Raw genomic sequence first — 15,875 nt, 5'->3', positions numbered from 1 at the left:
TGGTACTTTTAGATCTTAATACTTCCTCCACCACTGCCATCTTTTGATTTAAAAAATGAATTTCTTTACTGTCACATATTTTCTTCAAGAGTTAAGGCGTAAAATGTCCAGCAGAGACCTTCGTGATGTGACCTGGCCAAGGTCAGCGGCCACCGAATGTTTACCCCTCACACCTAACTATGTGTGTGCCGGAGGAGTTTGGAGTGGGTGGGCCCTGTGATGATGTGCTCACAAAGTCCACACTGTCCAGACAGTCCTGTGCACACCTAGTCCCACCCCTTCTCTCACCCCTCAGTTGCCTACCTCTCCTCCTGCGCTGCCCTGTACTCTTCTCCTGCTCCTCTCCCAGGGTCAGCTACTCGTTTGAAGTTCGAGGAGTTTCGGAGACGCTTCTGCTCTGTCTGGCATCTCATCCCTCACGGCCACCATGGTTCACAGCAGCAGTATCTGTAGATTCCTCCTCCTGGTGCTCCTAGGCCTCTTGGTAGCCTTTGTACACACAGGTAAACATCCTTTTGAGTGTGATTGATATGCTTATTTCATTTTTTGTGGTTCAAGAATGCAACCTCACCTGTGTGTGGTGCAACTAATTATGGTAGAAATGTGGCGAGAAACAGAAAAAGCATGCGAGACCTGAGTCTGATTTATAGAAGAAATCTGGCCGTCACCTTTGAAATGAAAGGTGCGATGTGAGGAAAATCGTCCTTTAACAAATGAGGCGACAACAAACTGTATCAAGAAAATTCTGAACAAAGTCACAAACCTCTTTTTATGGAAAATTTTGAAAGATTTTGGTCATTTTAAATCTTTGCTTATCGTTTTTTTGCACCGAGATCATTTTAGAATAGGTAGGTTTATGTTTTTTTATATTCTTATAGTTGTTTGCTTATCTGCTGTATGTGATTCATGGGCTGATGTTTGGTGCTCTGTAGGTATCAAATCAAAGGTGTGTGTGTATACGTGTCATTTTTGCCCTCACACACACATTCACAGGCCTGGATGTTTGCAGCCCGATGTAAATGATGCAGTTGTTGAGACTGAGAGCTGTGAAAGCTGCTCTTTGACAAACAGAGTGATTCAGTTGCTTTCATGATGCCTGATGTTCATACGAAACTGAATACCTGCCACCCCCGTGTAATTCGGGTGTGGAGTTTATTTCATGTATGTGGAGAGATTTTGGAGGTAGTGAGTAAGAAGCAGGCTCAGATTCGATGTCTTCTTCTGTGAACATTTTGTTTGTGGTGTAGGAGGCGTTTATATCCAACATCGAATGGTTCTCAGCATGAGCGTTATTTAAGACTTGACAGTTCAGCACGCTCACTTTCTCTTTCTTTCCCTTTCACTTACCGTATTTCTCTGTTCATCTTTGCGACATCTCTCAAATCAACTTGAAAGCACAGTAGAGCAGCTCTCAGGGCCAGAGGTCACAGTAGAGGTCAAGAGGGCAATGGGACGACAGGGATGTAGCAAGTCGACGATGTCCACTCTGTCCCGTGAAAAAAACAAAACGTGGCTGTCACCTTTTACAAAACCTACTGTGATAGAAAAAAAAGCCTTGTGCCAAACAGTATGTCGGGGTTTCTGACACTGAGGTGCCATGACCTGCCTTTCTAAAATATATCTTTCGGCCTCTTCTGAATTTTTAGGTGGAAACATATTTTGAATGCCTCACAAGACTCAGTAAACAAAGAAATGTTATTGTGTTCTGCTTCAAACTGAGTTGCAGCCAGCTCTTATCTATGGTTGGCATGTACAGTATGTGATGTTTTCAAGTAGTGCCACCAATCTTGCCCACATGACTAAACAACCAACCCAGTGACTGAACCAGCGGGACATCTAATAAAGTGAGAGAGCCTACAATACAGAGAAGCATTCATCATGCAAAAATAAAATACAAAACACGCTGGTTCATTTGACAAATATTTTACTAAGGAGAATGCGGCCAACACCTATGAGTTAAAGAGGGTGAAGCAAGGACACATGACACCAACGATGTCATGTTTGGGCTGCGTCGCTCGCGGTTTCAATGCTTGGCCCGGTTGCTTTTCACACACACCCGTCTGCGCGTTTTGTCATCTCTCTGGCTGGTGTGAAATCCTGACCGAAGAGGCTTGAGGTACCAACAAATGGCTTTCTGTGTTTTTAGTGTCTGAAATCGGCCTTCCCTAAAGTCTGCCGGGCTTTTTACGAGTCTGGACTTGCGCATAGAGACGGAGGGTTCTTGATTGACACATGCAGTCATGTCTTTAAAAAGGTGTGACTTAGTGCAGTGATTCCTAACCAGGGGTCATACCTGAGCCAGTGTCAACATTATGTGATGCAGTTGAGAGTGTGTGAAAAAAGAGAAGTTGAAATAGTTAGCTAAAAGTAATGGACGTTTTATAACAGTTTTAATAGCTGAAGTTAATGAACAAATAGTCAAAACTGAAAGAAGTAATTCTTAAACAGTTAAAAGGTGTCAAATTCGAAAGTCAGAGCACATCTATGCTTGAGGGATTTACTCCACAAGGCTCTCAACATGGTGACGGCCACAAACACACAATCATATACTGATGGCAGTGCAAGATCCATCAGGATCTAATCTAAATACTCATTTGCACACCGATGGCACAGCCTTCGGGAGCAATTTGGGGTTCAGTATCTTGTCCGAGGACATTTCGACACGTGGACTGGAGGAGCCGTGGATCGAACTGCCGATCTTACGATTAGTGGATGACCTGCTCTACCTCTGAGCCACAGTCGCCTCGACAACTAGATACAGCGTTGGAGGCGGGCTCCCGTTCATTCCCATGAGAGTAGCTCAGTGGCGCATGAAACCAAAATGGCTAGACTACCGAGTGATAAAGTACCCGGATTATTCGGCGATCTTCCGCATCCATTGGGCCCATAGAGAAGGCGCAGTAGCATTTTCTTTAACTCCGCCTCCCAGTCCTAGCTCCAGCTGCAGTCTGGGGCTCATTCACATGAACGGAGGAAGGAAAATAACTCTGGCTTCGGCTATTAGTGCATTTTACAACTTTTAGGACCTAATGATTTAAATAAGGGCTATTCAAGTGTTCATACTGGGAAGTTGATTCACCTCAAAAAACATTGTCCGCTGATTTACGGATGTCTCTTTATCAATGTAAGTCTATGGGAAAAAGTATTTTTGGGCCCAATGGCATCACGTGATGGACACAAAAGTTGTAGTACCGCCGTTTGGCCACAAAGAAAATTTGATTCAAAGCACGGCGCTCTTCCCTGGGGGCTTGGTGGCTTCGGCCGTCGACATCTTGGCAGTGATGACACAGCCTGTACCAGCTAATCCAAAATGGGCAAAGAGGTGGATCGTCGGTGGAGCTAAGGCGGGCAAATAGTTGTTTGCTGCAATATTAATGCTCTGAGTTTCAAATTTAGCACTTTTAAGTTGAGGGTGGCACACAACAAGACGGATGGTGTTGTGATGACGGGGTACTTGAGCTCATCTGACAGGGATGAGGGGGTACATCAGTTGCCACTGACTGAGTAATAGGCTAGCTGTCAGCTGAGAAGATGTTTATTATTCAGAAGGCTTCAGTTGTTAATTCCATTAAACAAAAATTACAAGCTCGAGTGAACACCTCCTCATGGAAACAACACCAACGGAAAACATCATGTTATTATTTTTTGCTTTCTTATTGAATCAAGCCGTCCAGAAGGCACAGCCTTTTACACACAGGGACTATTTAATAAACAAGTTTGTTTGACATCCAGTGCCCAGCCGGTGCCTGGTTTGGGCCTGGCCGGTTGTTACTGGTTGCAGCCCGCCGCCCTCCGTGACCGCACAAGCTGCCTTTTGTGCCCTAGGCTGAAGGCCTCATTGATGGCTGAGCTGGCCAGAGGCCCGGGCCTCCGAACCTCCAGCCAGCTACAGGACAGGAAGCTGCACACGACTCAGAGTCAACACAGCAGCATCAAAATACTCACATCAGAAGTGCATATCAGAATTTTAGAAGATACCGCAGCAAACATGATGACGTTAAAGACTTCAGATTATATCATATCCACTAGTTTGTTAGTATTGTGAAGAGAGATAAGAGGCTTCTTTGACAATGACAGAGAAAAGACAGCAGAGGAAAGCAGGGTGAAGGAGTTTACTGAGGGCGTCAGAGGCTACAAAGTAAATATGTAGCGTTAAATAAACTGAGTGTAAATATGTTTGGATTACGGTTTTGTTGGTATGCTGAGGATAGGATAAGTGAATCAGTGAGTGGGTGGGCTTGTGTGTGAAGATCACATTTTCCCCGTTCCTCCGAATTTCAAAAGAAAAGCTGTACAGCTGTTGTCGGCGACCACTATCATCATTTTGGTGGTTTATCTTCAATTGAGGTTGTGTTAGGAAACTGAAATGTAGAAAGAGACCTTGTTTCTCTGGCTACTGTAGAGGTGTGAAAAGTCTCAGGGTAACTTCATGCTCAGATGGGAGGAATGTCAGAGAACAAGTTGGGATGGAAAGAGTAGAGGCTGTAGATTGGCACAGAGAGTTGTACACAACCTGAGCTTCATGCACAGTCAACTAATCACTGCCTCTCATACAAGCTATTTGTGCTAAAGCATAACACATCTACTACTCCTCTGAAATAATTAACCAAATCTTGGTTGAAGGAGACAATTATAGAAAAGCTTGGTTGAACCCTCGAAACATGTCAAGAGGCTACCTGTAGCTCAAACGGACAAAATGTTCATCCTCTACAAAGACATCCTTATGCCCAGGCCTGAGCCGTTAACTCAGGGAGACAGAGAGAGGCTGTTGGGGTCATTACAGACGGGGCCATGTGTGCCGCTCTGCATCCCCGAGGCCTCCGCGTCCAGAGAAAAGTCAAACACAGCCATTAGCAAAGCCGTGCGCCTCGTCAGTGATATTAACCACCTTAAGAAAACATACAGTAAGTCAATACTGCATAAGTGACTGTTTCTAGATCAGCCATGTTAAAAAGAAGTGGTAAATGTTTTTGTTTTTTTCTCTGCAGAGACCGTCGCAGACGCAACAACCAGAGACAACCAGGACACCATGTCTGGAGAACCACCCAGTGACGTCACCACCAAAGACCCTTTCCAGGACATGACGGAGCAGTCCTTCACCTTCGACTACGAAGACACCACACACTCTCATGCCCTGGACGAGGAGGAGGGTAAAACTGACACTATATACACCAAATCATATGTATTCAATAGGCCTGTTAAAGTTATCGCGATATTAACGCGGTAACGCAAATTCGTTTTAACGTCACTAATTTCTTTAACTAATTAACGCCATCGATCTTGTGAACATTGTAGCGGGTTTTAAATCTAGAGTTAAGATGCTGGTATCATATGAAACTAGAAAAACCTAAAAAATTTATTGGTACCAACCATGTCATACTAGCTTGTTGGGAAGGAGGTTAAATAACACTCAAAGCGTGCGCAAAAGTTGGGCAAGGAAAAACTGTTATGGCCATTTCCAAAGGGGTCCCTTGACCTCTGACCTCAAGATAAGTGACTGAAAATGGGTTTTATGGGTAATAACGAGTTTCCCCTTTACAGATATGCCCACTTTATGATAATCATATGCAGTTTGGGGCAAGTCATAGTCAAGTCAGCACACTGACACACTGACAGCTGTTGTTGCCTGTTGGGCTTGAGTTTGCCATGTTATGATTTGAGCATATTTCTTTATGCTAAATGCAGTACCTGTGAGGGTTTCTAGACAATATTTGTCATTGTTTTGTGTTGTTAATTGGTTTCCAATAATAAATATATACATACATTTGCATAAATCTCCCTTTAAGGTACATTTTGAACAGATAAAAAATGTGCAATTAATTTTGGGATTCAAATGATTAAAATTGTGTGCATGTGTGTGTGCAGGGGTGCTGGGGCCAGGAGCCATCACAGCCATTGTTATAGCCGTCTTCCTAGGAGCATCTGTCCTCCTCGCCCTCATCGTCATCACACTCAGGAAGTTCACCGCCTCCTAGAGTGAATACATCGTGTATGCATGTGTGTGTGCGTGTTTGTATGTCAGCGTTTGTCTTTTGCCTCTCATCTCAACTCTTTCTTTCAATCTGAGTCTTGTCTTTCGCTTCGCTGTAGATGCTGAAGATTGTGGCAGGTCCCTTGTTGCTCAACATGTCCACTTGTTACCGAAGGTATAATGTTAGAAACTGGCTGGCTCTTCCAGTGGAAATCCTAGCATGTCCATGTCATTCACGTTTTTTTCTTAATCTTGCTTGCTCTAAAGGGTTTATAATGTTTGTGGGCTGTTTGTTTCCTGATGTGAAGTATCCTACATGTGTTTGCTTTTATTTGTACATGAAGTGTATGTGCTTTTGTCAGTCTCTGTCTTACTTTTTTTTTCTTCCTTCAATAAGGTTTTTATTAGTCTTTCACAATGATTTGAACTTGTGCCAAAATCATGTCTAAAATATTCCCTTGGTGTCACCCGTGTACAAGTTTGTATTAGACCATTTACAAACATTTGTAGAGTCAAAATAAGAAGAAAACATTTTAGAAAGGCTTCTTCGATGAATCTAAACAGGGTAGTTGGGTTGTTTGTTTTACCTGCAGAGCAAATATAAAGTTAGAGTGTGGATGAATTTGTGTTAGCACTCAAATGAGTGTTTGTAGTTTTTTGTTGTCGTTTTATTATTTGCAGGGGGTTGGAAATTATTTTAGCGCCTCAGAGTCCTCAGCCATACAGCTAGAATTTGCTATGATAATGCCATGGTTATGTCACTGCCCGAGTATTTTGTTGGATTTCAATTGAATAAATAAAGACAATAAATCAGATGCCAAATGTCTGTGACTGCTGTTATTATTTATTTATTTTTATAATTATAACCATTTGCTTTTCTTTTGTCGGTTAGCATTTATGTACATATTATAAACAGTTTGCAATGCCAGTCCTAGTGATAAAAAATAGATTCATACAAAATAAATAAGCCATGTTTTCAAAAAGAAAAAGATGACAAAGTGCCTGCATGACATTCAATTTTCATTTTCTGTAGTTCATAATCTTTAACTATAGTTAAGACAAATCATACCGATATTATTACTATACTGGTGAAAATTGGCTGATTTCCAACCTTTTCTCTATATGTCAGAGTTATAGCGTGCGTCTCTGGGGCGCAGCTGCAAAATCTGTTCTTCCTGCATCCAGCGCCGTCATTTGGATGTGACAGTGACGTAGCTGGATGCAAGGAAGTCCTACAGTAATGTGAAGCTGTAGAGCTAATGCTCTGCAGTTGACCATGAGGAAAATAATAAAGAGTTGTTCCAATCTTGGTACATGCAGGTTCGGACTTCTGAGCATCTGTGTTTTAATTTTATTACCTGCATAAGTATAGGCGCAACTCAGCTACACTATGTTTTGGCCGGGCGTCAGTAGCTCACGTGCGTTGCATCCGGGTGCATGTAAGCACTGCCGCCACGGCTCCGTGAGCCGGAGAACAATATATCAATATAGCATGCAATGAAGAATTTATTACTTCAATGGACTACATTTCCCATCAACACTGATTGGACATCCACATAAAAGGTAGCGAATTATTCCTTTAAAATGTACTTAAATAAATAAATCAATGTAAAATATGCTGCAGCATCTGTTAATTGTAAAACGATGTGTGTCTCATATAACTATATAAAATAAACTCTTTACAAAAGCCTGTATGGTCCCAAAACACAGAGGAGAATAATGTAAAGTGAGAAAAGTTTTGCGTTTATCTATCGAAACCACCGGCTTCACTTCAGTCACAACAGTAGGTGGCAGTGTGCATTTACAGAGAATAGGCTATCTCACACTAATGTGCCCTAAACCTTTCTGATTTGTTCCACTTCAAAGACATTTCTCAGCTGATTGATCATTATCATAATTAACAAAACTTGTATTTTACTTCTGAACACATGGGGCAAAAACAATCTTCTCACACTTTAAATACAGTCAAGTCATCCCCCCACCCGAAACCAGGAAACCCTCAAAATTAATCACAGTCTACAAATCTGTGTCTGCAGCCTTTCACAGAACTGAAACAATGAACGCTCCGACTCTCAGTCTCTCTTTGAGACAGGAACACTCATTTCCACCGGCACACTAAGACGAATACCAATATCATTAACAGAAGAGATGGAAACTAACGATAAACAAACTAGTCTTTGACCTAAAAAGTAGAAAGTGAATATATACAAGGCTATAAAGTCACCTGGTCCAGGCCTTTTATTCACAACATCAATAGACTGTTCGTCACCATCGCAACATGCCAACACTGAACATTCACGAGATGCAGTGAACAATCAAAATAAATATGACTTAATTTCACATAGTGATGGAAATTCCAGTTTGAGGAAATACAATTTCACAATCTTGACATGTGGTAGACTGATATTACAGACACGTGGTATTGGCAAATAATACAGTTTCTTAAATTTATATCATTTTATCCTGTTTAAGTTTGTGTCCTTTTTGATACTTGTCTTAGATCTTTTTAGTCTTTCAGCTAATTTCTAGTCACACTTGTCACAACTTTGGTCTGGACTCAAATATCTCAACAACTATTGCATGGATTAAAATAAAATTCATGGACCCCACAGAATGATTCCTACTGACTTCTCAACTAGCACCAACATTCAAATTTATGCAATATTTTTGTTTGTAAACAAATAACTGTAAAACGAATGACTCGCATCAGATTCAGCTTTACTTTGTGTTTAGTGCTAATTAAGCAAATGGTAGCATGACAACATGCTAACCTACAATGGTGAACATGTACCTGCTAAACATCAGGATGTTAGCACTGTCATTGTGAGCATGTTAGCATGCTGATGCATTTAGCCAAACCACCGCTGTGACTAAGCACAGTCTCTCAGAGCTGCTTACAGCTCTTAGTCTTGTTTCTCCAATTATTCTAGTTGACTGTATGAATTTTGTTTCTTCTTTCTGTTGTTGTTTTGGTTTACAGGGTATCTTTTAAACTTTGTTTCATATTTATTGTCATTATTACCTACCCATGATCTTCTTTGTCAGTGTTTTGGTTCATTTTGTAAATAAATAAAAAAAAAAAAAAAAGTTTAATGAAATCTTGAGTGAAGAGGTAAAAATTAAACACCAAAGTATGGTTTACATTTTGTAATACCTTGTCATTTGGAAGTGTCTTCATCATTTCAAGTGTTAAACAATTGCTGTCAATTGATTAAAATATTGAATCATGATTAATCGCATGATGGTCTATAGTTAATCTTGATTAATTGCAAATTTGCAAACTTACATTTTTTCTTTCAACTTCTGCCTGCAATGTAACACAAAGTCATCTTAAGTCATTTATATAGTTTTGTTTGTTAATTACAAAATGAATTATGATTTTTAGACATTACTTGATACTAGGGCTGTCAATTGATTAAAATATTTAATTACATTAATTGCATGATTGTGTATGATTATTTGTGATTAATCGCACATTTTTTATTTGTTCAAAATGTATCTTAAAGGGAGATTTGTCAAGTATTTAATTCTCTTATCAACATGGGAGTGGGCAAATATGTTTGCTTTATGCAAATGTATGTATATATTTATTATTGGAAACCAATTAACACAAAACAATGACAAATATTGTCTAGAAACCCTCACAGGTACTGCATTTAGCATTAAAAATATGCTCAAATCATAACATGGCAAAATGCAGCCCAACAGGCAACAACAGCTGTCAGTGTGTCAGTGTGCTGACTTGACTATAACTTGCCCCAAACTGCATGTGATTATCATAAAGTGGGCATGTCTGTAAAGGGGTGACTCATGGGTACCCATAGAACCCATTTTCAGTCACATATCTTGAGGTCAGAGGTCAAGGGACCCCTTTGAAAATGGCCATGACAGTTTTTTGATTAACCAATTAATTATTTACTTTAAAAAATAGCAAAAGAATGCCCGCCACAATTTCTCAGAGCCCAAGATGAATTCAATTCAATTCAATTCAATTTATTTTTGTATAGCGTCAAATCACAACAGAAGTTATCTCAAGACGCTTTATATATAGAGCAGGTCTTAGACCGTACACCATAGTTTAGAGACCCAACATGATCCACCAAGCGCGCTGTGGCCAGGAAAAACTCCCCGATAACTGGGAAGAAACCTGGAGCAGAACCGGGCGCAGGGCGGGCGGCCATCTGCCGAGACCGGCTGGGGGGATAGATAGATAGATAGATAGAGAGAGAGAGAGAGAGAGAGAGAGAGAGAGAGAGAGAGAGAGAGAGAGAGAGAGAGAGAGAGAGAGAGAGAGAGAGAAGCAGCCACAATAATAGCCTAGCAGCTGTAATAGCTAATACAAGTAGGACTGATAACACAAAACCAATAGTGGTAGATGGAAAGTGATAGTACAAATCGGAACTGATGTCATTGATGTCACACATGAATGTGTCTGAATGTGATAAATGTCTCTTTGAATGTGGTATTTTGTTCGAGCTGCAGTTCTAACCAAATGATACTCAGTTTACTATGATATAATACTGAGAAAAACAGAAAATGATCACCTTTTAAAAGTAATCAATTCATTGTTTCAGCTCTAATCATTGTATTTTTTTATGCTGTGAAATGTCCCTCAGTATTACTTCCATTACAAATACAAATGAACTGTTCTGTTCTTGCAGTTTGCAGTGATCATACATGTTTGTATCTTTAAAAAGCATATAAAAGTAAGACCTGCTGAAAAAAAAATTCTGCCTTGATTTTAAATGGCTATAATACACATCAGAACACAACCATAATGTTTGGCATGACTCAGGAAGTGGTGATGAAACGACAAAGGTACAGAAAGCAGAAGTCTGTCTGGCACAGTGGAGAGTGTTAGACAAACACACACACACACTGACTGAGAGACAGAGAGACTGGCATCCGTGAGGTAAGAGTGCAACTCGATTTTCCACTGTACAAGATACATATGAAAGTGCCGTGTTAGTGTTGCAGCTAAATGTTAATGACGAACCAAACGTGTGTAGTACTTTTGTTTAAATTACAAGCCAGACTTTCATTGTAAATACTCGTTAAAAGATATTATAGACCGCTAACAATTATCTACGTGACCTTTAACATGCTGTTGGTCTGGAGGATGATTGTTTACTTTTTTAATTTTCTTCTAGATACATGGCCACAGAGATATGTTTTTGTTTTTTCACTCCTCAGAGTAGTAATAATTTGGGGTTTTCTCTATACAAGCTCACATTTCACACAAAGACCTGATTCTTTGTATTTAATTGTGTCTAAATCACTAAAGCCTCAGATCCTTATGGTACTCTTTATTTGTGTTTTATTAAAGAGAGGCGCACAGAAAAGGTCAAACATACACCCGACTTATTAATTCTAATTTAAACTTATATTGAATATTGAAACTAATATGATGTATGTTCTCTTGGTGTCTTTGGCCTTTACAGATCTGGAAGCTGATACAAAAACAAGTTCACAGCTACTGAACCCACACAACTGAGAGTTTTCACACGGCTTTGCACAGTGTGGGAACAAAGAGTAATGACAGGAAAGACAGATTCACTTTGAAAATCCTCACAGAGCTGCTGAAATCGAATCAAATCAAACTATTTCCTTTGCTGCAGCAGCAGCAGCGGTGGCGGCGGCGGCAACACCATGACAAGCAACTGTTCGTTTGAAGGGGTGGACAACCTGATGAGATATTTAGAGCTGGTCATCTACATGCCCATCTTCCTCCTTGGTCTGATTCTCAATGTTGCGGCGCTCTTAGTGTTTTGCGTCATTCTGCGAAAATGGACGGAGTCAACCATCTACATGACCAGCTTGGCTCTGATGGACCTGCTCCTCCTCTTCCCTCTTCCTTTCAAAATGCACGCCACCAATCACCTATGGCCTGCCAACCTCCAACCTCTCTGTTCGGTCTTGGAAAGCCTGTATTTTGTTGGGATATATGGCAGCATCTACATCATCATGTGTATATCTGTGGACCGATGGGTGGCTATCTGTCACCCATTCAAAGCCAAGCAACTGCGCTCACCCAAAGCAGCTCTGGGGACCTGCCTGGGTGTCTGGGTGCTGGTGCTGGCAACGATCTTTCCAACCACGTATCGCTTCAGGCAGGCCCAGCAGATGGACTTCCACTGCTTCCACAGGTTTTCAGAGAAAGGCTGGAGCCCACCGGTGATCATCAGCCTGCTGATGTTTGGGTTCCTGGGCCCTGCGCTGGTTTTGGTTTACTGTTCGGCCCAGACCATCTGGGCGCTTCAGCAGTCCGGCCAGCGCAGTCCCATGAGCCGGGCCTGTGTGAAGATCATCTACAGCAGTCTGAGCGCCTTCCTGCTGCCTTTCACCCCCAGCCATTTGGGCATCCTCCTGCAGTTCCTGGTGAGAGAAACTGCAAGTTCATTTTAAGTAAAATGACGCTAAAGTGAAAAGAATGAAGCAGGTTAATAAAAAAATAAAGGTGAAAACAATCTCACCTCGAGGTCCATTTAGTCGCTGTTCTGGAGCAGATGGGGTTAAATTGTAGATGTTTAAATTTCCATTTTTTCAGATCACTTTTCCTTGAAAACCTAAGGAATCTATTGATACTAACCATGTCATACTAGCTTGTCGCGAAGGCTCCGAACTTGCGCTTAATTTTGGCGAGGAAAAACTGTCATGGCCATTTTCAAATGGTTGAATATGGATTCTATGGGTACCCACGAGTCTCCCCTTTACAGACACATGCAGTTTGGGGCAAAGCATAGTCAAGTCAGCACACTGACACACTGACACCTGTTGTTGCCTGTTGGGCTGCAGTTTGCCATGTTCTGATTTGAGCATATTTTTTTATGCTAAATGCAGTACCTGTGAGGGTTTCTGGACAATATTTATCATTGTTTTGTGTTGTTAATTTATTTCCAATAATAAATATATACATACATTTGCATGATGCAAGCATATCTACCCACTCCCATGTTGATAAGAGTATTAAATATTTGACAAGTCTCCCTTTATGGTACATTTTGAAAAGATAAAAAATTAATGTGCGATTAATCGTGATTAAATATTTTGATCGATTGACAGCCCTAGTATCAAGTAATGTATAAAAATCACAATTAATTTTGTAATTAACAAACATTATAAATGACTTAAGATGACTGTGTTACATTGCAGTCAGAAGTTGCGATTCCGCCTTTGTTTTTTTTACTCCTGTAACCAGGATTTTAGAAAAACTGTTTTTTGACCTGTTTTTTTGGCCTGGTTTGGCCTGGTTTCGTTAGAGAAATGAGAGACCAGTAGGCTTACGCTCATATAGTATGTGATCATTTTCAGAGAAATTTCTTAAGTGACTCAAGGTCTTATTTTTTTCAATTTAAATGTTACACAAGTATGCACGTGGAAGCAAAGAAAGCAGCCAATTCAACCAGCGCTGAAGCATATTATGCACTGTTCATTATATTCTAGTATTAAACATCTCAGCATCTGTGAGTTTCTGTTTCAGCCACAAAAAAAGGCTGTATAGAATTATAAAAGATCCTAGAGCCGAGACATAAATAAAATAAAAAAGTCAAACTAATCACGGACGTTGACCTGGCAGACTGTTTTAGCAAGTACAGCAAATGTACAAAGAGATCCTCTTCAAAAAGCCTGATAAGGAAATGTAAATGTAAATGATCATACATGTAGGCAGGATGTTTCGACTAATGTTTCTCTGTCCTCCACTTGTGACCCTTCACATAATTCCAGGTACACCGAGGAATGATACAAGACTGCGGCAGCAGGGCCGGGATCAGCCTATTCATACAGATAGCTATGTGCCTGTCCAACATCACCTGCTGTCTGGACGCTCTGTGCTACTACTTCATCGCTCATGAGGTGAGGAGCACCAAACACACCTTCAGGATGTCTATGACCAGCCAAAGAAGAGCCACCTTCAGCTCTTCAGAGGTCTGAACGCAAAGACAATTCAAGTTAAATATATATTTGTCCTCAGAGGACGGCTGGTGGTGAATATGAGTTTTAGCAGGGCAGTGAAACTGAAAAAGAGACGGTATTGTTTCCAGTAGGTGATGGGCAAGTGTGGCATGCACTAAGAGTTTTTGCGGGTCAGAGTGCAAGCTTAACTAACCATAGTGCTTGAGAGTAAGGCTAAGAGGAAATGGTTTAATGAGCTCTGGTTCATGATTTGGTCGAGCGAATGGAAGCCCCAAGACGCCTCCGCAACCTCAGAGAGCTCTGAAACCCAAAGTGTAGACTGCAAAAACAAATCCAGCCAGCGACAACCCACAATGTGACTTATTTCTATAAAGATTTATGGATAAGCCTGTGAGACGGCTCAAGGCACTTTCAGGTCATCCAGTCCTGCACACTGAGAAACTGATGTGGGGGTACGATTCATTTCCAAACAGTAAAACAGGCACCAGCAGCTCATTGCAGAGCTTTACTGTATTATGTCCGACAAATCAAGTCAAAGACGCTCTACTGTTCTGAAGAACAACTATTTACGCTCAGATACACTTCAGACCAATTTGGTTCAATAGATACAGTTAGTCAATTGTGAAACTTCTTACAAGAAAACTAATTATGATAACAGTGGGTTTTGTTTATATAGCATCTCTCATATATAAAATGCAGATTTACATAAAATGTCAACTTGAAACAAGTAAATAATCAAAATTATTAGCAAGTGAATAAATGTATATTCATTCAAATAAAATATTCACTTACCTAAAATATGAGTAAATCAAGACACCAACCAGTTGAGATCTGAAAACACATAAATGTAATTGATTATTATTTAATTCATAATTATTTATCATTACTAGCTTAATGACAACATATTTTTATAAACTTTAACTGATACTTAAAACATTTTATTACGGTCATAATTGTTGACGTTTTCTTAGTTTGGCTCTTTGGCACATTGTGACTTGTTTAAGAAATACTTGTAATACAAGTAATCTATTAGTGGTTAATTATTTTTTTAGTATTTGGAGAGAAGTTACAATAATGTATGCATCATGTAAATTACTATATAAATAAAGCCTGAGGCTGATTTTCTATTTTTATGGATTTTAAATTTATCTCCGACCTTATTAATTAAAACTAAAATAATGTTCACATTTCATATATTGACCTGATTCTGCTGAACGTTTAGCAAACTGATTGTGGTGAGTCGAAACACACAATGTTTATTATAGGACATGCTATTAGTCATGATGATATATGTGAATATAAATATATGAATATAAATATGTACTTTTTATTTGAATTATTTTTTTTTTTAACAATGTAGCTTCAAATGTGCAATAATATTATCAAAATTGTTAAAAGCCAGTTGTTAATGGCAGTTGGTCTGACCTGTGTACGAAGACTGCTTATAAGACTGTTTTGACATTAGTATGTTTACGAAGGACATTTGATTCATGTGAATGTCGAAGCTAAACCCAAATGGAAAGTTGCACATGCAGTACATTAAGCCGCTTTCTGTCTTATTTTGCTCATGTTGAACAGAGTCACCTTGTGGTATCAGTGGACGGTGTTCATAAGTCCCGATTAGGGGATTTATTGTATATTAATGCCGTTTTTATTGTATAAAATAATATCTTCTATACCAGAACAAGACATGAAACTGTGATGATTTGATTTACTTGCATTACTTGTGTCTCGATGCTTTTATTTTGCACAAGCCTCCTCTTTGTTGAGTTTCAGTTTTATTTGTTTGTGCTCATTTCAGTTTTGTTTCTGTGTGAAATTAGTTTTTTATAAAGCTGTGGAGATTCTTGATGTATTTTTCTGTACTTCTGTGTAACTGGTCTGTAAAATAAAGTAAGCCCAGACAAAAACATAATGATATAAAAATGTGAAATTAATATTTATCAGAGCAAAGCCTTTAACAGGTGAATAATGTAGATTTTGTTAACCC

General features: G+C 39.8%; 2 protein-coding genes and 1 long non-coding RNA gene across 4 annotated transcripts in view; 2 read left to right on the top strand and 1 right to left on the bottom strand.

Moving 5' to 3' along the window:
- The first annotated feature begins 79 nt into the window (after positions 1–79).
- snorc (secondary ossification center associated regulator of chondrocyte maturation) lies at positions 80–6,111 on the top strand. The gene is made up of 3 exons (XM_074651326.1): positions 80–503; positions 4,989–5,150; positions 5,866–6,111. Exons 1-3 carry the CDS (start codon positions 428–430, stop codon positions 5,973–5,975), a joined length of 348 nt encoding a protein of 115 aa, XP_074507427.1. The 5' UTR covers positions 80–427; the 3' UTR covers positions 5,976–6,111.
- The window catches only part of LOC141777246 (uncharacterized), a 24,622-nt gene continuing 10,077 nt past the window's right edge, over positions 1,331–15,875 (bottom strand). Inside the window, exons 2-3 of the long non-coding RNA XR_012595872.1 lie at positions 14,674–14,716; positions 1,331–1,484 (exon numbers count right to left, since the gene is read on the bottom strand). This is a non-coding gene — a long non-coding RNA (uncharacterized LOC141777246). The remainder of the gene's footprint in view (positions 1,485–14,673; positions 14,717–15,875) is intronic.
- Positions 9,967–15,795, top strand: LOC141777240 (G-protein coupled receptor 55). 2 transcript variants are annotated; one of them, XM_074651320.1, is made up of 3 exons: positions 9,967–10,883; positions 11,413–12,349; positions 13,697–15,795. In XM_074651320.1, the coding sequence occupies exons 2-3, from the start codon at positions 11,621–11,623 to the stop codon at positions 13,901–13,903; spliced, it is 936 nt and encodes a 311-aa protein (XP_074507421.1). In that variant the 5' UTR covers positions 9,967–10,883; positions 11,413–11,620; the 3' UTR covers positions 13,904–15,795. The 2 variants fall into 2 exon arrangements, with proteins under 2 accessions (XP_074507421.1, XP_074507422.1); XM_074651321.1 differs by lacking the exon at positions 9,967–10,883 and having other exon boundaries at positions 10,897–12,349.

This window comes from Sebastes fasciatus, chromosome 11, assembly GCF_043250625.1.
Source record: "Sebastes fasciatus isolate fSebFas1 chromosome 11, fSebFas1.pri, whole genome shotgun sequence".
Classification (NCBI taxonomy): Eukaryota; Metazoa; Chordata; class Actinopteri; order Perciformes; family Sebastidae; genus Sebastes; species Sebastes fasciatus.
This window is presented reverse-complemented; position numbering and strand designations above follow the sequence as displayed.

Excerpts from the sequence above, each read along its gene's own strand:
- snorc (XM_074651326.1), top strand. The coding sequence starts at position 428 with ATGGTTCACAGCAGCAGTATCTGTAGATTCCTCCTCCTGGTGCTCCTA. Across the intron at positions 504-4,988 it reads GGTAGCCTTTGTACACACAG|AGACCGTCGCAGACGCAACA; the intron begins GTAAACATCCTT and ends TTTTCTCTGCAG. Across the intron at positions 5,151-5,865 it reads TGCCCTGGACGAGGAGGAGG|GGGTGCTGGGGCCAGGAGCC; the intron begins GTAAAACTGACA and ends GTGTGTGTGCAG.
- LOC141777240 (XM_074651320.1), top strand. The coding sequence starts at position 11,621 with ATGACAAGCAACTGTTCGTTTGAAGGGGTGGACAACCTGATGAGATAT. Across the intron at positions 12,350-13,696 it reads GCATCCTCCTGCAGTTCCTG|GTACACCGAGGAATGATACA; the intron begins GTGAGAGAAACT and ends ACATAATTCCAG.